The sequence below is a fragment of the Lepidochelys olivacea genome, assembly GCF_965140295.1.
Source record: "Lepidochelys olivacea isolate rLepOli2 genome assembly, chromosome: 1".
In the NCBI taxonomy this organism is placed as follows: domain Eukaryota; kingdom Metazoa; phylum Chordata; order Testudines; family Cheloniidae; genus Lepidochelys; species Lepidochelys olivacea.
The window spans coordinates 114,817,992-114,841,390 of NC_140411.1; the positions used below are offsets into that span (position 1 = coordinate 114,817,992).

The following is a 23,399-nucleotide window of genomic DNA, read 5'->3' on the forward strand; positions in this document are numbered from 1 at the left end:
CATGACACTCAAATCCTGTGCCCACATTAGTGATACATTCTAGGGGACCATCAACTTTTGATGCATGTGTGGTTTGTAACTGCTTGCCAACCAACATTGTAAGCTTCTCATTCGAAGACATGCATAAAGGGTCACAAACATGGTTGACATTATGAGACCGCATTAGTTTGAAGAAGAAATTTTCTGCCCCAGAGAACGTAGAAGCAGGGCTATATCTCACTTTATCTTTGCATTACCTTCTTCTGGGAAAAGAGCTCTGCCAACAACAGTGTCCAGTGCAGTTCCTAAGAAAGGGATCTTCTGAGCAGGCCTGTAAGTGACTTCGCTCAATTTACTCTCAATTTCAGATTGGCAAAAAGGAAGCAAATCTGCATTACATCCAACTTCTTTCTAAGATACTTTGACAAGCCAATTGTCTAGGTAAAGATAGAGAAGAATCCCTTGCTTCCTGATATACAGAGCCACTATGGAATGGCACTTTGTAACAACCCTTGGGGCAATGGAAAGGCCAAAGGGAAGACCTTGCACTAGCAGTGGTCCCTTCCTACTATAAAACATTGATATTCCTGATGGGATGGTCAGACTGAAATGTCTTTAGACAAGAGCAAGACTCATACAAATGTAGGGCTGGAAGGGACCTCAAGAGTTCATCTAGTCTAGTCCACTGTGCTTAAGCAGGACCAAGTAAACTAGACCATCTCTGAAAGGCGTTTGTGTGACCTGTTCTTATGATCGAGAGCTGTGAACCAGTTGTGTATAAAAAGATGGATTATGAAGAACTGATACCTCCTGTCAAATGCATTAAGTTTCCTGAGATCTAAAATGGGTTGAAGGCTCTCACTCATTTTTGGATAAAGGAAGCATCTTGAATAAAAACCCTTTTCCCTGTACTCTTATGGTACCTTTTGTATACTTTAGCTCTGTTCACAACAGGGCCTCATGAGATAGGTCCCTGAAGAGGACTGGGGAGGAGTAGGAGGCTTCAAAGGAGGAAGGGCTTAAAACTGGATAGCTGAGCCACTGAGAATAATCTCTAGAATCTATCTGTCTGATGTTATAGACTGCCATTGTTGGTCAAATTGTGACAGGCAGTCTCTAAATGGGGTAGGAAAGGTATTGGATAGGACTAGTTTAGTTCTTGACGTTGAGGCTGAATCCCAAAGGAAGATGTAGCTGATAGTATAAAACTTAAACAGTTCCCTCCTTTGTTGCTGAGAACACATCTAATGTTGATAATTCTTCCTTTGATAAAAACTGGACAAAGGTTAGCATGGAGGGTACCTAAACAAAGATACGGTAGAGCTCATCAGCTGGAAGACCCTTAAGGATCTGGCTATAGATTTAATATTCAGAGTTAGCACAGGTACGTCTCCTTGAGCTAGAAATCACTACCCTAGCTCAAAGTGTAGATATAGCCTTAGTCTTCTTGGAGCTAGCTGACTATGTGCTCAGGCAGCTAGCCCAAGCTTGCTCCTTGCCTGAGCCATGGCCCATGCTACTCCCAGCTATACTGCCATTTTCAGAGCACTACCTCTAGCAGAGCTAGCACGACCGTCTACCCATGATGGGAAGCACACTCGCAGCTGCACGTAGACATACCCTTAGTAGCATATGCCCTCTTCTCCACCCACAGGCACATCTGCTTAACATTACTGTAACCATAGACCAGGCATGGCAACCTTAGTTCAGTCCCCCTCATTCCCCTCTTCTGCACACACCTCTTTACGAAACTATTCCCTACCAATACTATTAGTTCTGGATGTTTAGTGCAGTACTTGTTTGTATTGGGAGGGAGTAGTAGCTTAGTAAATGGAGTGATGGAAGGCCGACAGCCCTACCGGAGCAGAAGTAATAATGAGGTGTGTAGCGCAACTGTAACAGCTTCACAAATCAATTTTTTGTACATTAATTTCTTTTATTAATTTTTTAATGCTTAAGCAGGGGTAGATTATGTTGGGCAGGGTGGAACAGACCATAAGGAGCAGAAATGCAGCTGCTAACAGAGAAGATTTGTTAGCCACTAGCAAGTAAAACCTTCTCTGTTGTGAAATAAAATCTGACAAAAGTATAGCTGCTGCTGGAGAAGTTTTTATTCAAAGATTTAATCCATCAGCAATCATTGGCACAAACTTTCAGCTATGATGAATAATAGCTAAAAGTTATCTGAAGTCCCCCCTCTCTTTTTTTAAACTATATGTTGCAATAGATACACTCATTATTTCCTGTCTACCATATTTGGTGTAGAATGATGTCTTTAAAAACATTGTCTACAAAAGGTCAGACTGCAACAGAAATATTTCTGTCAGAGCCCTAATTCAGAGACTTTGTAGTAAGAAACCAAACAAAAACTGCACAGAAAACTCAAAGGGCATTAAAACTAATCTTGTATGAAGTTTCACATGGACTGGCCACAGAGTTATTCAAACACAGACTTATTATAAAGCAGGTTCTTAAATTATAATCACAGCTTCAATTATATAATTACAAGAAGTTGCGAAGAATATATCATGTAGTTCCACAGAATGGCATAATCAAACACAAACATTAGAAATGAAAGACTTGTTGGGCCAAGTGACTCATTTTGTGTACATATGTACTTTGAGTACCAATACCTATGCATATAAATGACAAAATTAATTGGCTGTTAGTGTTTGAAAAGTATGTATGGAAAAGTGCGTGCATAAGCAGGAGACTGGACTAAGGCCCTTTTGGAAATTAATAAAATAGGAAATGGATTTGTTTTATTAAAAGATTATGGCTTTTAATTGAAGTAGTATTATTCCAAAAATTTTAAGAAATACTTTATATTTTCAGAGATTATATTACAATCAAAATCCATAAAAAAATACAAAACCAGTTTCATGAGTTAATAAAGCACAGCAATGTACAGCAAATACATATAAGAAAAGAGAAAATAGTGAACAGCGATTCCTGCAAATACTGGATATCGCAGACCAGAGAAGGTTTCTCATTCAACATACACCTAATATACACCAAGTTCAATTTCATCAAAATTTGACTTCAGTAAATTAAAACAATCATTTTCCTAAAATACATTTGCAAAAAGACTAATGTTTCCATGTTATGTGCCACCTGTACAAACAAAAAAACAATAATAAATGTTGGTAAAACACTGAAGATTTTTAATTTTTAAGGTTAACTCATATTTCACAACTTTGTGAGGAAAGTAGGTACTAGTGGTGTGCCTAGCAAGCAGGTGCCAGTTGTGTTGAACAGGTCAGTTTTCTAGAACAGCACAGCACTAACCCTGAAGTGTATTTCAGCTAAATTAAAAATTTAAAAACGAAGGCGGCCTCTTGAAGGTTGTGCAATTTCCCACCTTCTCTTTCAATGAATACACTGATTATAAGGGAGGGTATTATGACAAATTCTAACCCAAGTAGTAGTAAATGAGCTATTGATGTTCTTGTTAGCTAGTTTGCACTATCTTTTGCTAGTTTTTATAAATAAATATAATCTTGTTTGTACAAATTATACAGAACATAAACCATAATAAAATACAGTTCGTTAGTGACTTGTGCTTAGACTGGAGATGAGAGAGTTGCTCTTTGCTAAACCCAAATTAAAGAGAATTGAATTGAGGTTAATACAGAGAAAAGCATGATTTGGATGTGTTGTCCTCTGCAGATCTTGAATCATTAGATGAATAGTAAACAATTCAAACATCTTCTTATTACTTCTGCAAAAGATGTTCATATAAAATTAGTCAGTGACAAAAATTCATTGGATTACTTTCAAGTACGGGAAGAGAATTTCAAAATCACTGTTCTGGAGAGACTGACATTTTTTATGGAACCAAAATGTGTGTTGTATTTTATATTCCACGAATGTGATTCTTTACATTGTCAGTGATAATGGCTGTCTCTCTAAGCTGCTATGGTTTTGCTGCGTTGTGATAAAAATAAACATGATCCCATGCAGAAGTATCCTTTCCCACAGATAAATGGCTTTTAAATGTAGTCCGAGGAAACTTTAAGGAATAGATGAAGCAAGTTTTCACAGCTGTGAAAGAAGGATTGGGTAGTAGACCAAGTGGTGCGGGGAGTGCAAGGGGAGAGACACAGCCCTGGAAATATAGACGGAAAGAAACTATATTTAAAAATACTGTAGACTGATCCAACACTGGAAGATCCAACAGCTGATAGGGATGTGAAATTTTTTTTTTAAGTCTACAAAATTTTAAGCAATTTTGTTTGAAAAAATCACAATTCATTAAATTCTAACTTATCTCCAATGAAAAATATTGTTGTTGTTTTTCTTTCAACTTTGAAACTTATCTTGTTTTCCCCACCTAGAGTTATAGGGTTTTTTTTATCCTCAAGAAGATCAAAATTAATCTATATATCCCTAATTTTCTGGGAAAAAAAGTGTTCAGTACCTAATATGAATAAAAGACTTTAATTTAGGACTCTGTTGTTTTAGAAAAGAAGTAATCAGATCAAGTAATGCATTGGCATAATTCAGTACAAGATGTGATATCATTAGGCAGGTGAGAATTTCTGTTGCAATAGATTTGTAAAGCAACAAGCACAGAGAAAGATCCTTAGAAAGGGTCAAATTTAACCGTCTAAATTCCCCTTTCAAAAATTACTTCTGGGCACTTAGAAGCTTAACTCTTAACTCTTACAGCTTCTAAGTGCCTAAATCACTTTTGAATATAGGATCTAGATTCCTATGTCACATAGGTCCTTTTGCAAATTTCACCCCAGAAAAACAATGTTACAAAGTAACTCAGCAAAACTTGGGGTCAAGTAGAAAAAATGAAGTCAGAGATGATAAGCATACAAGATAACTCAAATATAAAATAAACATAAATACTGGCCCAATAAGGATTTACATTTTATGTAAGCTAACTGCACAAAACCTGGATTTAGAAGAAAACTTGAAAGATCCATTTTATAAGATGGTAAAAGCTGTTCTTTTAATGGAACTGATGGCAGAGAAATTCTAGCATTACCCATGCTAGATCTAACATCTGCAATATTGCTAGAACTGCAGACCCACTTTGGAAAGAGGAGGAATATAAAAAAGCAATTTTTGATAACTAAGACTACAAAATAAAAAATATTTACTTGATTCTGGAGAGCTTTTGCAGTATAATGCTGAGTTTTTCCAGTATCAGTAGATCGAGTTTAGGATTTCGAAGCAACACAGAACAAGTACGGAAAAAGGACACATTGCTACAGGCTTCTAGGAAAGGCTGCAAAAAACCTGTAAAATAATAATGTAATGTTCTCATCAATTAATTTGGACAAAAAAATCCAATACTATAGTTAATAAAAGATGAAGTGCACTTTATACTTGCAATGTAACAAGACAAACCACATAACTTTTTGGCTTCTACTGCACTTTTGACATAAAACGCTAGCAGAATCAGAAACTACAGAACCTGAGCTACGATGCTGTGCTGACATCACCAATAAACACTTGGATATAAAACAAGGTATTAAACACAGTAAAAGCATTTTGCTTTTCTCAACAATAAAAAATGGCAGGAGGGAGGGTGGGCGGGCTACTTTTAACTAACGTGATAATTCTGCATCTTTGACACACCTATCTGAAACTCACGTATCAGTTGTGCACATCAAGTGATCAGCAGGCAGAAGCACTAAGCAGTGCCAAAGGTGGTTCACCAAGGAGTATTGCTTTAAGAAGCTGCAAAAGTACATGTCAGCAGATGATACTGAAATACTTATAGAAGCTAATGTGAAACTAGGTAATCTTTCATTATCAAAATGTTAGTTTAGTAGTACTCAGCTTCGAGACAGGTGCAATAAAAACTGGGGGCAAAAAAAAAAGATCCATATAAATATTAATATAACTCCCTTAATGCTGCATACCTAAAGCTTTTCGTCAAGTCATGATGCATTTCTATTCACCTTTGTTCTCTTCTCCACAATTTTACTGCTCATATATACATACAATGAAATCTGTCCACATTTTATCACCACATTTTCGAACCTAACAAATTAGTTTATAATTACAAATCATCAAATTCTGTGTTTAAGAGTTCAAAAAACTAATAAGGACACCAAGGGTGAACAATTCATTTTTTTGGCCTGACAGGGCAAAGAGAATGCAAATACAAATACATGCATCATATTGCTAAGTGCCCCCCGCATGCGAAATAAACATGAATGTGCATTTGTCCCACACAAAGGTAGATGGTTTTTTAAAAATTAAAAAAACTCAGATTAATTTTTATTTAAATTAAATATATTTTTCTTTTTTAAAATAAACTGATTTCAAATTATATTTGAAATTTTGTCAATTTACATTAAAGGCCAAAACCTACTTTAGTCCATTAAAATAATTTAAATAATAAAAATACAGCAGCATCAATAAGCCCTCCTCAAATTACAATGAGATAAAGGGTGCCTCTTTTTAAATTATATAACTGGGGTAAATAACTTTTTAGGTCAACTCAAGCTTTATAAATATATCACAATGTTGTGTACTAGGATTAAGTAGATATTCTTTTTTCAGTCTTTACAAGGGAGCAAATATTGGTATTTATATTTTTCCAAATGTAACTACTACAGTTTCTGTTCTGCATTTTTAGGGCTTTGTTTATATGTTGGGGTAAGGTGCTCTGCAGAGGTGTGACTACTAACGTGCACTACTAACGTGTTGTGCATTGATTGGTCAATGTAGACCCTGCTGATGCACACTAAAGGTTCCCTAGTGAGCTTTAACATAGTACTGTTTCTAACAGCACTACGTTAAAGTGCACCAGCAGGGTCTACCTGGATCAATTAATGTGCAACATGTTAGTGTGTTTTAGAAATCACCCCACCCACCCACTGTACAACACAAGCCCTTAAGCACCTAAATACTTTCAAATATCTGTCAATTCACTAACTCCAGGTAATAATTCCTTTGCTTAATAAATTTGAAATGCAAAATATGCTCTGATAAACTTGTTTTCTTTCTTATGATTCTTGCATATAAAAGGTAACTTTATGCAACTACTAAAAAACAAATCTAAAATGTTGCTTTTGCACACTTTTAATTCCAATTTCCATCCAAACACAGCTTGGCACAAATCCTGGGTAAAAAAATATCAAATGTTTACCATTCACCATTTCTAACATAAAAAAATGTAAAAACTAAAAATTCAAATAAATGTAGGTTAATCTATATAATTGTTTAAATACATATGTAGATATACAGTATATTCTTCCAGTTAGCAAAATGAAGTACCAAATTGAGCGTAAAGGCTATATTTGGTTGCAAACCAACATGTTCCAATGTTTATAACAGCCAATGAGAAAGAACTTTTCTCTAGGACAATAACCAAAAAGTACAAATGCAAAACCAGACTAAAACCAATTATTTAAATCAAGGTTTCCTACTTGATTATTTAAACCATGATTAAAATAAGTGATTTAAATCAATCCACCCTGTTAGGCAACAGCAACAATTAGAAAATATCAAGAAAATTTCACATTCTAGAACTGCTTCTACAAATCCTGCTTATCTAATGAGACAAACATACTGAAAACTTAGTTTTTAATTCAAGAAATAAAGGACAACAATTATTCACTGTTTCAAAGCAATCTGATATTTCAATACGATTCATAGAAAGGATACAGAAAGCTAATAAAATGATGTTTGACTTTCTTACCTATACACTATATTTCTAACTGATAGCATGGGTTAGTCATATGTAGCAAAGGGACACGGATTTGGGAAGAAAGAGGCTTCATAGTTTATTTTTTTCATTGCTTTAAACTCATTTGTAAGTCCTACTTAATAAGGCAACTTAGCAGGATATGCAAACTACAGCATAAGGCAATGAAGTAAAGAAAAAATGGTCACCTACCTTTTGTAACTGTTCTTCTTTGAAATGTGGTGCTCATGTCCATTCCATTCTAAGTGCGCACAGGTGTTGGAGACTTTTGCCTTAGCGGTATCTGTAGGGTCGACTCCTTGAGTGCTGAACTCTTGAGTTGGTATATCAGGCACCGCTGGCCCTACGCCCTCTCAGTTCCTTCTTGCCAGCAACTCCGACAGAGGGGCAGGAGGGTGGGTAATGGAATGGACATGAGCAACTCATCTCAAAGAACAAGTTACAAAAGGTAGGTAACCATTTTTCCTTCTTTGAGTGCTTGCTCATGTTGATTCCATTCTAGGTGACTCACAAGCAGAATCCCTGGAGGTGGGCTTGGAGTTCACAGACGTGTGGCTTGCAACACCGCTCTACCAAAGCCAGCGTCATCTTGGGCTTGCTGTGTAAGCGCATAGTGAGACATGAACATATGCACAGACGACCAGATGGCAGCCCTGCAAAGGTCAGAAATCAGCACATGGGCCAGGAAGGCTGCTGCCGAGGCTTTGAGCTCTACTCAAGTAGGCGATTGCAACCGCCAGTGGAGGCACCTTCGCCTGATCATAGCAGAAACAGATGCAGGCTGTGATTCAGGAAGAAATTCTCTGGGCAGACACCGGATGAACTTTCATCCTACCTGCCACCACAATGAACAACTGCATTGACTTGCGAAACGGCTTGGTCCACTCCATGTAAAAGGCTTGCGCCCTCCTGACATCCAGAGAGTGCAGCCCACGCTCCTCTTCTGACTTATGACGCTTTGGGCAAAAGACTGGCAGAAATATGTCCTGGCTTGTGTAAAATAAATAGTGAAACCACCTTGGGCACAAAAGCCAGACGTGCTCGCAATTGGACCGTGTCCTTGAAGAACACCATATAGGGTGGCTCCGATGTAAGCGGCCTAATTTCAGAGACCCTTCGGGTAGAAGTTATTGCTACCAAGAATGCAGAAAAAGGGAACAGGATACCAAAGGCTTGAAGGGGGCCCTCATGAGTTGGGAAAGTAACAAATTCAAGTCCCATGGGGGCACAGGGCCTCTTACTTGAGGGTAGAGCCACTCCAGGCCAAGAATCGGACCGTCATGACGGACCTGCCCTGGAATAGAGAGTGAAAGGCCGATATAGAGGCCAGATGGACCTTAATTGAGGAAAGGGACAAACCTTGGAGCTTGAGATGCAGAGGGTAGTCCAGGATCAGCTGCAGCAATGCCTCCTGAGGCCTAACCTCATGGGTCGAGGCTCAGCATGTAAAATATTTCCATTTGGCCACATAGGTTGCTCTTGAGTAGGGCTTCCTACTTCCGAGTTGGACCTGTTGAACTCGGGCCAAACATTCCCATTACTCGGCAGTTAACCACGGAGCAACCACGCTGTGAGGTGCAGTGCCGCTAGATTTGAGACACGGGTGCACAGCCGGCCGTGGTTCTGCGATACGAGATCTGGCCAGAGGGGCAGTGGCATCGGGGTTGCCACCGATAGATCCATAAGCGTGCTGAACCAGAGCTGGCGTGGCAAAGCCAGGGCTATCAGGATGACCTTGTCCTTGTCCTGCCTGATCTTCATGAGAACTCTATGAAGCAATGGCACTGGCAGGAAAGCGTACATCAGAGCCCCCAACCAAAGAAGCAGAAAGGCGCCTGACTGGGAGCCCCTGCTGACCTCCTGAAATGAGCAGAACCGGTGGCACTTCCTGTTCTGGTGAGTTGCAAACAAGTCCGCCTGGGGAAACCCCCACCTTCGGAAGATCTGATCGACCACATTACCACTCGTGGCGAGACGAGAAGGTTCTGCTGAGGTGATCCGCCAATAAATTTCTGGTTCCAGGGAGGTGTGCTGCCACGAGATGAATGGCATGCTGCATGCAGAAGTCCCACAGACTGAGAGCTTCCTGGCAAAGGGCTGACAACTGGCTCTGCCCTGCTTGTTGATATAAAACATTGTGGCAGCATGGTCTGTCAGGACTTGAACCACTTTGCCTTGCAACTGGGGCTGAAAAACCTGGCAGGCCAAGTGGACCGCCCTGAGCTCCCTGACATTTATGTGGAGGGAGTGGCTGACCCCCCACCCCCAAGCAGCGGCTTATGCACTGAGCTTGCCCAGGTGGGCACCCCAGCCTAGGTCCGAGGCATCGGACACCAGAGTCAGCATCAGGGCCAGGGCTGGGGTGCCCGGATGTGGTCTGGCACTTTGACTACCAGGTCTGGATCATGCCTGTTGGGGATGTAGACTGATGCCAACCACACCTGCAGAGGCTGGACATGGAGCCGGGCATGACGGACCACATAAGTACAAGCAGTCATGTGGCCTAGCAGCCTTAGGCAAGTGTGAGTGGTGGTGAGTGGATGACCCCTCACACGGGAGATTACATCCGACATGGCTCGGAAATAGGACTCTGGAAGGAATGTGTGCAATTTAGAACTGCCCCAATAAACTCCATCTGTTGCACTGGTATGAGGGCTGACTTCTGCTCATTCACTAACAGGCTCAGGTCACAGCATGTGGACCACACCAAATCGAGGCTGCTCTGCATGTGATCCCACGATCTGCCCTTGATGAGCCAATCTTTGAGATAAGGATAGACTTGGACCCCCTGACGTCTCAGGTAAGCAGCTACTGGGGCCATGCATTTTGTAAAGACCTGCGAGGCTGAGGAGAGGCCAAAGGGGAGCGCCATGAACTGGAAATGGCACTGGCCCACCACAAAACAGAGGAACAGGCTGTGTCCTTGGAAAATAGAGATATGGAAATAAGCGTCTTTCAAGTCGAGAGCGGCGTACCACTCTCCTGGATCCAGGGAGGGAATGATGGAGGCCAGGGATATCATGCAAAACTTCAACTTTTTGAGGTACTTGTTAAGTCATCACAGGTCTAGAATGGGATGTAGGCCACCTTTTGCCTTCAGAATCAGGAAATAGCGGGAGTAGAAAACTTTCCCCCTCATTTCCTGAGGAACCTCCTCCACTCCCCCAGTTGTAAGAAGTTGTTTACCTCCTGAACGAGGAGTTGCTTGTGAGAAGGGTCCCTGAAGAGGGACTGGGAAGGGGTGGGTGGGAGCAAGAGGTGTCCGGAAACTGGAGGGTGTAGCCCAATGACACAATTTCTAGCACCCAATGGTCTGAGGTGACTCTCGACCAGGCTGAAAGGTAGGGATGGAGACAGCTGAGGAAAAAGTGGGGCAGATCCGGGGAGGTGTCTGGTGTGTCGCTCGAGTGCACCCTCAAAACGAGCACTTCTGGCCTCTGTGGTGTTTCACTGGGCCAGGTTGCGCAGGCAAGTGGGAGGATGAAGGGTGGTGGCAACTAAAGCCAGTCCCTTCTCCTCGCAGGTCCCTGCCAGAATGGCTTCCTCGCAGACTGAGGCATATGCATCTCCAGGGAGCGGAGGGTGGCTAGATGTCTTTTAGACCATGTAGCCTTGCATCCATCTGCTCAGAGAACAGCCCGACTCCACCGAATGAGAGATCCTGTATGGAGGACTGCATCTCCTCGGATAGGCCGGCGGTCTGAAGCCAGGAGCTGCGCCTCATGGCCACTCAGGGAGGTAACCACCCTGGCCGCCGAATCAGCTGCATCCCAGGCCATCAAGAGGGAGCCATCGTGGTTCCTTCCTCCACCATAGCCCCGAACTCTTGGGCTGTCTCCTGGGGCATGGAGTCCTTAAACTTAAGGAGGGAGTCCCAGAGGTTAAAGTTATAATGCCCCAAAAGAACCTAGTGGTTCACCACCCTGAATTGGAGATGGCCGTGGAATAAATTTTCCTTCCTAAAAGGTCCAGTCTCTTGGCCTCCTTATTCTTGGAGGTGGAACTGGCGGGCCCGTTTGTTCTTTTTGTTGGCCACCTACATGACTGATGAACCTGGGGGCGGCTAGGTGTATAAGTAGTCGAGCCCCTTGGCAGGGACAAAATACTTCTTTTCAGCAATCTTGGAAGTGGGCGAATGGAGGATGGAGTTTGCCAGATGGCTTTGGAAATGTTTAGGACCCCCTCATGCACTGGGACTGCGACACATGCTGAGGTGGACATGAAGAGCACATAGAACCATGTGTCCGATTGTACCACCATTTCCTCTGCCTCAAGGCCCAGCGCTTGATGCTCCCTGAAGTCATCCAGTGGACTAGCCCAGGAGGGCCCTGCCACTGCCTTGTCTGGAGAGGAGGAGGATGACTGAAACACCGGAGGGAGGGCCTGGGGCATTTTCACCCACAGGGGAAGGGTGTCTTGGGGTGGGCACTTGCTCCTTCCTCACAGTGCCTGCCAACACATCCTGCACCAAGCCCGGTGATGACTGGGGCTTGTCTGATGCTGCAACTGAGGACTGGTGAGACTGGGGCACTGGCATCATGGGTGTTCCAATAAGGCCACTGTGCTGGCCACTGGCCCTGCTTCCAGGTCGGCATCACCATGGCAGAGGCACCCTCCGGAGCCCAGTCACGATGATGCTGTCTCGGCAAGGAGCTGAACTCCCTCTCAGTGCCGGAGGACCGTCAAGGCCTGGGTCTGGCAGCTAACCATCGCTGTGAGTGACAGGTACCTGGAGTGGTCTGACGGGTGCCGGGAGTAGGGGGAGCAGTGCCGAGCTGGGGAGCATCCCCGAGGTCTCGGTGACAGTGACTGTCAGCACGAAGATGACCAGTGCTGACTGTAAGATGACTAGTGCCTCCCTTTAGGTGAAGCCCAGCATGAGGGCGGAGACTGGGAACGTGGTGCCAGTGACCTGTAGTGGCAAACAGGTGACCTGGGCTGACGTGGAGACCAAGGGCACGGTGACACAGGGCTCTGCCTTGGTTCTGGAGACCGGTGGCCCTCAGTTGCCTTCTGGGAGGCCTTGACCGATGACTTGCCCTTTTAGGGAGCCTTAGCCGGGTCTATCACCAAATGCGGTGCCAACTGCGGCGGGAGAGTCCATTGGCTCTCTGGGTGACGGGAGCTGAGAGGGCGTTGACTGCACCATCAGCCTAGGTCCCCTACTACTTCTCAGAGTCGGCGGCAGATCACTTGGGGGGTGGGGGGATGTGAGCCTCCTTGCGGCTCCGGAGTGGGCGGGTGGCCCAAGCAGGGTCCTTTGCCCAATGCCCCTTGATCCGGCTTGCTTAGTGCTGGGTCCCTCTTTCTTCTTAGGCACCGGCGAAGGGGACCGGTGCCAGGATGAGCCTGGTGCTGGGGGTGCGCTGCGCAGAGGCTGAAGTGGTAGGCATTGTATCCGGCTGGGCTGGCTCTGAGGCTGGACGAAGAGCAGCCTCCATGAGGAGGGCCCTCAAGCGAATGTCACGTTCTTTCTGTGTCCTGGGACGAAAATTCTTACAGATACGACACTTCTCTTTAACGTGGGATTCCCCAAGGCATTTCAAATAGCTACCATGCGGGTCACTAACAGGCATAGGCCTGTTGCAGTCATAGCAGGATTTTAAATCCGGAGACCAGGGCATGCCCCGCTAAGGGGAAAGTCCACGCCAGGACCCTAACTGACTAACTACAGGACTTAACACCTACTTACTCATCTATTAAAACAAAATTATTTACAGCTGGAACACAAGGTTTGGGAGCAGGAGAAAACTGCTGACCACCGAGAAGCAAGGGGAAGAGGCACTCCAACCAACCACCACCGGGCAGTAAGAAGGAACTGAGAGGGCATAGGGCCAGCGGTGCTTGATATACCAACGTATGAGCGTGGCACTCAAGGGGGCGCCACGCCCAACTCTATGGATACCGCCAAGGCAAAAGTCTCCAACAACTGTGCATGTGGGGCTGCACAAACCTAGAATGGAATCAATGTGAGCAAGCACTCAAAGAAGAAAGAATATTTCTTTTGAAAGTTCCTTTGCATGTGTGTTGAGTAAAGTACTTTATAAATGAAATGTCAAGCTGCTATCAATTTAGTGAAGATGGATGCATTTTTGTTTAAAAAAACCAAGGACATATATATTTTTATTAGTCATAATAGATAGCCTGGGAGTGAATAAAAGGTTGTAATTTATTTCAGGATCTTTACTGAACCCAGCATAAACTGTAATCCCAGAAAGCACAACTCAAGCAACCTAACACCATTTGGAACAGTGGCTGAAAAAAATCTACTTGGCAATGACAAGTGGGACTCTTTCCCTTGTCAGCATGAAGGTCTAACTCATCAATTTCTGCAGAGTTTAAGCTTTCATTTATATATAGTTTCTAGCGCATATGATTGTGAAGATACCGTTCCAAACGTAACCTGTATGCAAAGCAATGCAATGTTGCCTTCCTGAGTATGCAAACAGATGACTCCAGTGCCTTTTCCTGCTTCTTATAGCTTTACTTAACAGTAACCAGTGAAATTAACCATTTGCCACTTTTAACAATTTGTCAGTTTCATGCTGCTACTCTGTGGACAATAGTGATACTAACAAGGACTGTCAGTTTCATGCTGTTGGATGGGAATGCTCAGGAATAGCAAAGGCAGACCATGGAGTTACTCATGATAGAAGACTGACAAAACATAGGCTAACAGAAACCTTCCTCATTTACAGGACCCATGAAGAGGTAGATGAAAGCATTAATTCTTGTATTTCTGCTTTGAAAGTATCATTTTACTGGATTCCTACCCTTGGGTCTCCCTACAGTGAAACAGGCTGACGTCCTTTAGCTGTCAATGAATTTTGGCTCTTTAAGACACCCCTTTAGGTCAGACATTATTTTTAATTCCCGTGATGAGCATGACACAGAGAAGTTCCTAAATTGCAAGAGTAATATATTTACGAAGAATATTTATGATAGGATGAGATCATCAGAAAAAATCAACAATTGAAAGGACAGTGAAAAAGTGAGTAGAAATCAAAGGTATCTTCAGAGAAGCAAAATGACAGGCGGGTAATTATCTCTCTCTCTAAAAAGTTACCATTATTATGTTATGGTAGTGCTTAGGGTCCCCAGTCAAGAATCAGGACCCTAGTGATTGAGACATTGTACAAAGTTCCCCTGCTTCAAAGAGCTCACAATCTAGGTTTGTGACTAGACATAACAGAAGAATAAAATAGGCAAATGTGGAGCAGAAGAATAGGGCTGGATTTCTACTAAAGAGTAGACAAACTCTCAGATTCTCCAATCACATGGGGGAAAAAAATACTGTATGAGGCAGGTTCACATCCCAGGAGAATCATGGAGTCATCCAAAATTCCCATCCACAACAGGAGATGGGAGGACTAGAGGGGAATTTTGAACAGGAGATGAACAGAGGCAAGAATGTGTATTCCACTTTCTGGAGATAATATGGTTTGTAATACAAGGCAAATTTTAAAAAAAAGGAAATTTGGGCTCTGGAACATACACTTATGAAGTGTCTGAAGACTTTACTATACCGGACATCATAACAAGACAGCAGAAAGCCAGTTTCATAAAGCTCTACAAGAAATCCTCCTGGAGGAAAATATATACAGTAGTTCAGGAAAGGAAGTATCATTCCAGCACACAATTCAACACCCAATACAATCTGACAAAGGGAACTTAGGTTCCAATGTGAAAACAATTTTCATTTTCTAAGGTAACTGTGTCCAGAAAGGAATAGCTATAGATCCATTTCTGTCAGGTATTGAGCAGTGTCACTATCCATCTGATTCTGTCCTTAGTGTGACTGTCTATGTCGACCATATACCCAAGGTGTACCTCTAGTCTTTCTACAGGTACTTTACTTTTGAGACAATAGGGATCATTGTGAAAAAATTTGAAATCAAGATCTCAGGGCCATGTAATTTGAGGCAGACAGAAGACCCTGAGTAGATCTAGGCAGGAAATTCTTTTTCCATCCTGCTAAGGTGTTCACAATTTTAAACACTTTTCCTGTTGAGCACTGAGACAAAACCAAAAAATGTGAATTTTCAGCAAAAAACAGAGAAAGAGCACCCCAGAACAAATAGCCTAGTGGTTAGCGTTCTCATCTCAAGTGGGAGACCTAAATCCCACCTCTGAATCTCCCACATCCTAAGTGAGTACCCTGAGCACCAGAAGGTTGGCTATTCTGGGGGTCTCAGTTTCTCCTGTTAGAAGTGTTCCACTTTGAATAAATAATTAAATACTCGTTTGGCCAGATAAATTGACTCTACAGCCTGTTGGTTATGGCACTCACCTGGGATATGGAAGAGCCAGGTTCAAGTCCCTAAACACCAAGCTATTAGCTATTCTGGGGTAGGGGGGAAGAGCATGTCTCTCTTTCACCAGAAATGTCATCCTGGATCTGATAAACCCTTCCTGTTGAAAGTTCCGTTGAAACTGCTACATTCCCATGAAAAACTTTGATTGTAACTAACGGGCACTTGTCAACAAAAATATTTTGTCAAAAAATTCATAACCAGCTCTATTCCTGAGGACTGCTCATGCATGTGTGTGCTACTCTTAAAATTAGTAATATGGGATTAGAGGGACAAGGTGGGTTAAGTAATATTTTATATTGCACCAACTTCTGTTGGTGAGAATGACAAGCTTTCAAGATACGCAGGGAGCTCTGTGGGACCGACACAGCTACAACACTCTATATAATATGGGCCTGACATATAGAATTACACCAAAGGTCCTTAATCTAGCCAAGAAAATATTTAGTTGAGACATTGCAGTTGTTAGAGAGATATGGTAAAATATTAAATCTCGGAAGAAAGATCATCTATCCCAGAAATCCCAGTAACACTGTAAAGATCTTGGCTAAGGTGAGTCTAGCTTGTTAAATTCATAAAGATGGGCCCCAACACTAGAGATGTAGCCTAATTCTCAGACAGATGTGTGCAATCGATGTACACTACTAACACATTTGCAAGGAGCTTAAAGTGAGCAAAGGAAAGGGAAACTCACTTAGCATACTGAAAGAACTAATCTCCCAGAGAATTTCAGTTCCACTACTCTTGTCACATAAGCCACTTCTAGGAATTTTGACCTAGAAAGGTACTAAATTTTCTCTTGAGCAAAAATGCGTAACAGATTGTATTAGTTATTAGGCAGCAATTGAAACGACCAATTGAAATTCTTATGGTGTCCCAGGGACGCAAGAAATGAGTACACATTTCCAAGTTATATTAAGGACAGCAGCCCTCCCAGTCTACGTTACACCAATGAAGAAGTGATGTGAATCATTTTATAATAATGGGAAGCTGAAGAATACCTTGTTTACCAAGGGAGTTACTCCTAAGAACAGGTAACAGGAAGGTGCAACAGGAAAGTTAGTGAAAACACAGTAAGTATTATCAAATATAGATGAATAAGACCACTAGCATCCGCAAACTAATTTATAGACAAAGTCTGGTTAAAAAAATATATGTCTTCAGACAACAGAAAATAAAGTGAGTATGAAGATATTCATGAGATGACGTATGCTTTCAGGGATTCAGATTGAAGGCATTTTGTGCAGATGATGGTGGCAAGCTCTCCCCACTGACTTGAAGATAATCGGATTCTGGGCGGAGAAGGGCAGTCACCTCTAAGTACATTAGTAGTAGTAGTAGTAGTAGTATTGCTGTAGCACCAGAAAGCCCTAATTATGGATCAGGGCCCTACTGTGCTAGGCGCTGTGCAAAAAGACATTCCTTGCCCCAAATTGCTTACAAACAAAAAGCAATTGATCCCCAATTTGAAACACCAAGGAAGCACACCTCTGCAGACACACGTAAGTACCCTACTTAACTGCCTCTGTGCTCACAGGATATAAAGCCAGGGAAATCATCTTCTTACAACCTCCCTATGTTATTCCTTGGAAATAAAATTTAATTTTAAAGAAAAAAAGATTTAATATTTTGATAAAGTTTATAACACAGAATATAAGGCATAAGTTAAAAAAACTATAGAAAAGATTGGCTACTTTATTAAAGTGTAAGAACCATCGAAGTGAAAAGAATTGCTCAATTTCACAGAATATAATTAGCTAGAAGTAGACCAATCAAAAATAATTTATGTATTTTAAGAGGATTTTTTTTAATAAACTAATTTTACAAAATCCCTTAGTAACTTCTGGAAGGATACTCCTGTAAATTGTTAGAAAGCCCATGTTAATGGAATACATTTAAATGCACATTTATCTGAAAAATAATTGCGGAAGTGAACAAGGGCTTCTAAAACATATTTGAAAAAATTCTATTTTGGTGGTCTGTGGTTGTAGTAATTAGATTTAATTTTTCTTGTAAATTTTTGGTGATTACGAAGTCTATATCTGTCATATCAGGAATTTTGTACAAGTTATAATATCCTGTACAAGCCTGCACAGGTATCCTTAGAAATCTGTACCAACTTGCATTAGTAGTTCAGTTTCAGAAGTACACTGCAATGGACAATAAGCAATTAATTATTGTTGACTTATTACATCAGATTCCCCTGAAAGTGATCAGTCACCAGTCATAAAACCTCACAGGCTGTTATTGTCTTTAAAAAAAAAAAAATCTCCCTTCTAAACTTAGGCATATGTCATTTTCAAAAAAGAAGACAGAAAGCACATTTGTGAGAGTCTCATGCTGAATAATTAAACAGTAGGGAGTTTTGCCTCCACTTCACGTGGAGATGTAACTTTTACTAGCATCAGTGGCTAATGTACATACACACCAGCGGGAGGGAGAAGAGATGGCAGCAATACGAGTGAGTGACAGACTAACAACATGACTGACTGTTTGGAGAAGTCCTTCACTATGATTATGGAACAGCAAGAACTTAGGAAGAAATGAAATTGTTTCCCTTTTGCATACAGTCACCTGCAGTATATTTATATATAAAAGAGAGTGGAACGACTTGATAAGTTAAGTGCCTGTATCTTATTGATGAATGACAACAGTTGTTTGGGACCAGTATTTAAAATGTGTCTGATGTAGTATTGCTTAATTATTATTTTTATTGTTCTAGAGCCCAAACTTTGCTAGGTGGTTTCTAAACCTGAGAAAGGTAGTTCCTGCATGATAGAGCAAAGAATCAAAAAAGCCAAAGACAGATGAAAGGTAGAAGAATGGGAAACAAACAAAATGACCAGGGCAATGAGACACACACATCGTGGTAGCTACAAATTTCTTTAGGTTATATCTATTTATTTTAAGTTACACACTAAATTCTCTTTCCTGCATCATCCTTCCATCATTCAAACCCCAGCTGCAATTTCAGTGTTCTTAAGGCCATCACAAAATCTGACACCCAATTCATCACAAGGTATAACAAGAAAAGATTTGCTTGTCATGTTTATCGCTTAAAGGAAAACTAAACCCATTTAGTTAAGTTCAGCCATTTGAAAACTCATAAAGCAAGAGGATGTTTTGAGTGAAATATCTGGACAAACTACTTAGAATTTCCTTTTCTGAAGCTGCCATTGTAAGCAACCACTATGACGTGAAAAAAAAATCACCTAGAAATTATAGTTTAAGCTATTTTAAAGTGTCAAAGCATAATATTTAAACAAAGCACAGTATTTATACTTACTTCTCTTTATTTGCATTTTTTAAAAAGTTTTCTATAATAAGGTCAGTTGGAGACTTGTTTACAACCTCTTGCATAAGGGTTCTCACACTCAGTGTCTAACATGATTTTAATTTTCAGCAAGATGGTCAATGCCAACGTAAGAGTCTAAACTATTTGTGTAAACCTCTAGTGCAGATAGTGCAGTACAGCTACCACCACAGAGCAGGTAAGGCTTAAATTTTTCTCTTTTCTAATTTTCATCCTATTACTTGTAATTATGTCAGAATATAATGAGCATAATAAATGTTTCTGCGTGTTTATTTGCAATGTTTGTAGACTGTTATGCCCTAAATAGACGTCTAAGCAAGGTATATTAGACAGACAAGGTGGGTGAGGTAATTTTTTTTATTGGACCAACTTCTGTTGATGAGACAAACAAGCTTTCAAGCTACACAGAGCTCTTTCTCAATGTAGCTAAAAAGCTAGTCTTTCTGACCAAAAGAAGTTGGTCCAATAAAAGATATTATATCACCCAACTAGTCTCTCTAATATCCTGGGACTGACACAGCAACAACAACACTGCATACGCAAAGTATATATGTTTATCTTTTTTAATTCTTCGATGTAAATCCATCTTTATAATCTCCATCCATTTTTGTTGCTCTTTTCTTCACTCCCTCCAAATGTGTCAATACCTTACAGGTAATAAGCTGCCCAGAATGGAACACAGTATTTCAAATGCAATCAAACCACAATCATACAGAAAGGACCTATAACCTCCCCAAGTTCTATGACAAAATGTCTTTACATATTCAACCCAAAACTCAACTGGTGTTTTATGCTGCCACATCACATTGCAAATGTATCTCTAAATGTAATTATAAGAATGCACAGATGCCATTCAAAACCATATAAACGATCCAGAATGGCTTTCAGTAAAATAATCACAGCAAATATATTGGCCTCCTTTTAGAGTATGATTTGTTCAATTGCAGAATTGCATGACATTCTTTTATTGTGTTATAAGGTATGAAGGAGAATAATTCTAAAAATTCTGTTAATTATTTATCTTAAAAGTTCTGCCTAATAGGAGAATAAAAATAAACTTAAAAAACCACCACACACTGGTGATTGTTTCTAACGGTATTTACAAACTTGACAGTTTATTCTTTCAGACTGAATATCTCCATTTGAACTTTTATGTTCCCATCCTGCAAATAGTTACACGAGACATTTCATTGACTCTAATGAGGCTACTCACACAGGTGAAGTGAAGCATATATGCAACTATTTGCAGAATTGAGACCTAAAGTAGAAAAAATGTTCAAAAACTATCAAAGTTTATATGCTAAAAAATTTAACTTTATATTTATCTGTTTACAGAGACCAGGTATGTTTATACTTAAATTCTCCAAGCCTTATATTCTTGAAAAATATCAAAATCTCCGGATTCAAGAAAAGTCATATATAAACAAAATCAGAAACCATCTTTGACAAAAACATAGGACATGCCAAATCTGCCACATCCAGTGATGTCTGCAGCGCTGAACAAGCAACCAACTAGTGGTCTATAACCAAGGCTCAGAACTGCTCTCTAGAGCTCCCCAGAAGTTTGTCTGTACACTAAGAGATTGACCACCAGTTGACACAGTTGTATCTAGCCAGTAAGACCTGATAGTTAGCTATGTGAAGTTGTAACCCTGGTGTGAAAAAAACTCTTCCCCCCAAACAGATACAGTTTCTTTACGTGTTTTCCTTTGGATGTGGCTTTAGACTGTCCCTGGAGACCTCTCTCTTTCACAGAGCCCCTACCTCTGACCATATCATGGGACATGTATAAAAATGTTCAACCCTCCCCCAGACAGAACTTGGTATTTCTATTCAATGAGTTTGGCCACTGGTGGAATGGATGAGAGGGTCTGCCACGGAGTCTTAATAGGCTGCATGATACCCATGTCCATCAACAAAGCTATCTTTCCTATTGTAGCTAGGTGGAGAATGTCAATAACCTTACGGCTGCTCTCTTCCACAAGCTTAACTTGCTTTTCAAGAGAAGCTGCCATCCATCTAAGGAGCTTTTGGTATACCTTGAAATCATCCAGTACCAGGGATGACATCTCCAGTAGCAGGGCCTCATCCAGGGACAAAGCATTAAGAGGGGGCACTGGAGAGACTTTCCAAGGCTGTTCCTGCAGTACTGAGATAGGGTGCTGTTCCACCAACTGCTGGGGTAGCCTTAGTGATGCCGATCTTCAAGGTCGGTCAGTACCACCCCCACCCCAATCACCTGACTCTTGGTATCAGTCGGAGAGACTTCCCTCCTGGCTTTTGTGGCTTTACAAGGGGGCGGAGAAGGTGACCTGGAAGCTAGACGTGTCCCTCATGGCATCAAATATGACCACTGAGGGGGTCAGAATGGTACTGGACCCCAGAAATGCCAGGTCCAAGTCTCCCAGTTCTGTGCTCTGCCCCGTCTGAGATCACTTGCGGAACTGAAAGCATGATCTAGAGCGTGCCCCATTGTGTCTGTAACATGTAATCAGCAAGCCATCTTTAGACTCCAAGAAAGACCTGGAGTAGTCTGAAGTACCACAGCAGTGTGGTACTGGGGGTTGTCTTTGGAGACTGGGATCTGGATCAGTTCTGGGTTCAAAGTATCAAAGGAAGCATGGATGACTTCCTGACTGCTAGTACCGTACAACAAATTAGCATCAGCACTGGTGCAGAGGACAACTGCGGTATAGGGTTGGACAGTGGTGGAGCCACTGTGAAATGAACCACAGCTAAGACACGTAGTACCCACAGTGGTACCAAATGAGAGTCCTTGCCCTGAACAAGAGGCGACAAATCGTGTTATTGAGAGATACAAAAGGTCTCTGCTGCAGCATAAGCTTCTAGTGTGTCAGTAAAGAGAAACATGGTTGTTCCACCAAGGTCAGAGAAGACTGACCCAATGTCTCTGCTGGAGCAAGTGCTGGTCTCGATGGCCCCTGAAAGGACACCAGTCAGCAGCTCAAGGTCAAGAGACACAGCATGAGCTAGTATCTGAGAACAGTAAGCTGAAGAGCACACTTTACTATTGGTAACGGAGGAGCTTTCTGAGGAGGAATGTCTTTTTTGAGACTCTCACAAACCTGATACTGACTTCTTATGCTTTTGAAGCCGAGAAAGCTCAGAAGCCCTTAGCCTCCCAAAAGGCGGCTCTGGCAACAATGAACTCCTGCATCCATCAATGGGGGTAAAGCAGGGGAAGTACTTCTGGAAGAAGTCTTTGATGAGGCCCCTTTTGAAGAATTAGGGCAGCCTCCATGAGAAAATACCAGGATCATTCCTCTATAAAGGGGAAGGAGAGCAGGTCGTGAAATGGACAACTGCAACATCTCGAAGGTCAGTAACTGTTTTTTCTTCTCTGAGTGATTGCACATGTCCATTCCACTTCAAGTGACTCACAAGCAGTCTGGAGGTGTGTCAAGGTTCCTCCCCCACTCTGAACTCTAGGGTACAGATGTGGAGACCTGCATGAAAACCTCCTAAGCTTACTTTTACCAGCTTAGGTTAAAACTTCCCCAAGGTACAAATTAATTTTATCTTTTGTCCTTGCAATATCCACTGCCACCACCAAACTCTAACTGGGTTTACTGGGAAACGTAGTTTGGACACGTCTTTCCCCCCAAAATCCTCCCAACCCTTGCACCCCACTTCCTGGGAAAGGTTTGGTAAAAATCCTCACCAATTTGCATAGGTGACCACAGAACCAAACCCTTGGATCTGAGAACAATGAAAAAGCATTCAGTTTTCTTACAAGAAGACTTTTAATAGAAATAGAAGTAAATAGAGGTAAAGGAATCACCCCTGTAAAATCAGGATGGTAGATACCATACAAGGTAATTAGATTCAAAGTATAGAGAATCCCTCTAGGCAAAACCTTAAGTTACAAAAAAGACACACAGACAGAAATAGTCATTCTATTCAGGACAATTCTTTTCTCAGCCATTTAAAGAAATCATAATCTAATGCATACCTAGCTAGATTACTTACTAAAAGTTCTAAGACTCCATTCCTGTTCTATCCCTGGCAAAAGCAGCATACCAACAGACACACAGACCCTTTGTTTCTCTCCCTCCTCCCAGCTTTTGAAAGTATCTTGTCTCCTCATTGGTCATTTTGG

The 23,399-nt window shown here is 41.6% G+C and overlaps 1 protein-coding gene across 1 annotated transcript in view; it reads right to left on the minus strand.

The window, feature by feature from the left end:
• Positions 1-2,814: 2,814 nt before the first annotated feature.
• The window catches only part of CCDC138 (coiled-coil domain containing 138), a gene marked incomplete at its 5' end in the record, with an annotated part of 73,174 nt that continues 52,589 nt past the window's right edge, over positions 2,815-23,399 (minus strand). The window contains 2 exon segments of the mRNA XM_084616777.1: positions 2,815-3,700; positions 5,094-5,232. Of these exon segments, the coding sequence (XP_084472903.1) occupies positions 3,529-3,700; positions 5,094-5,232 (311 nt within the window). The 3' untranslated portion in view covers positions 2,815-3,528.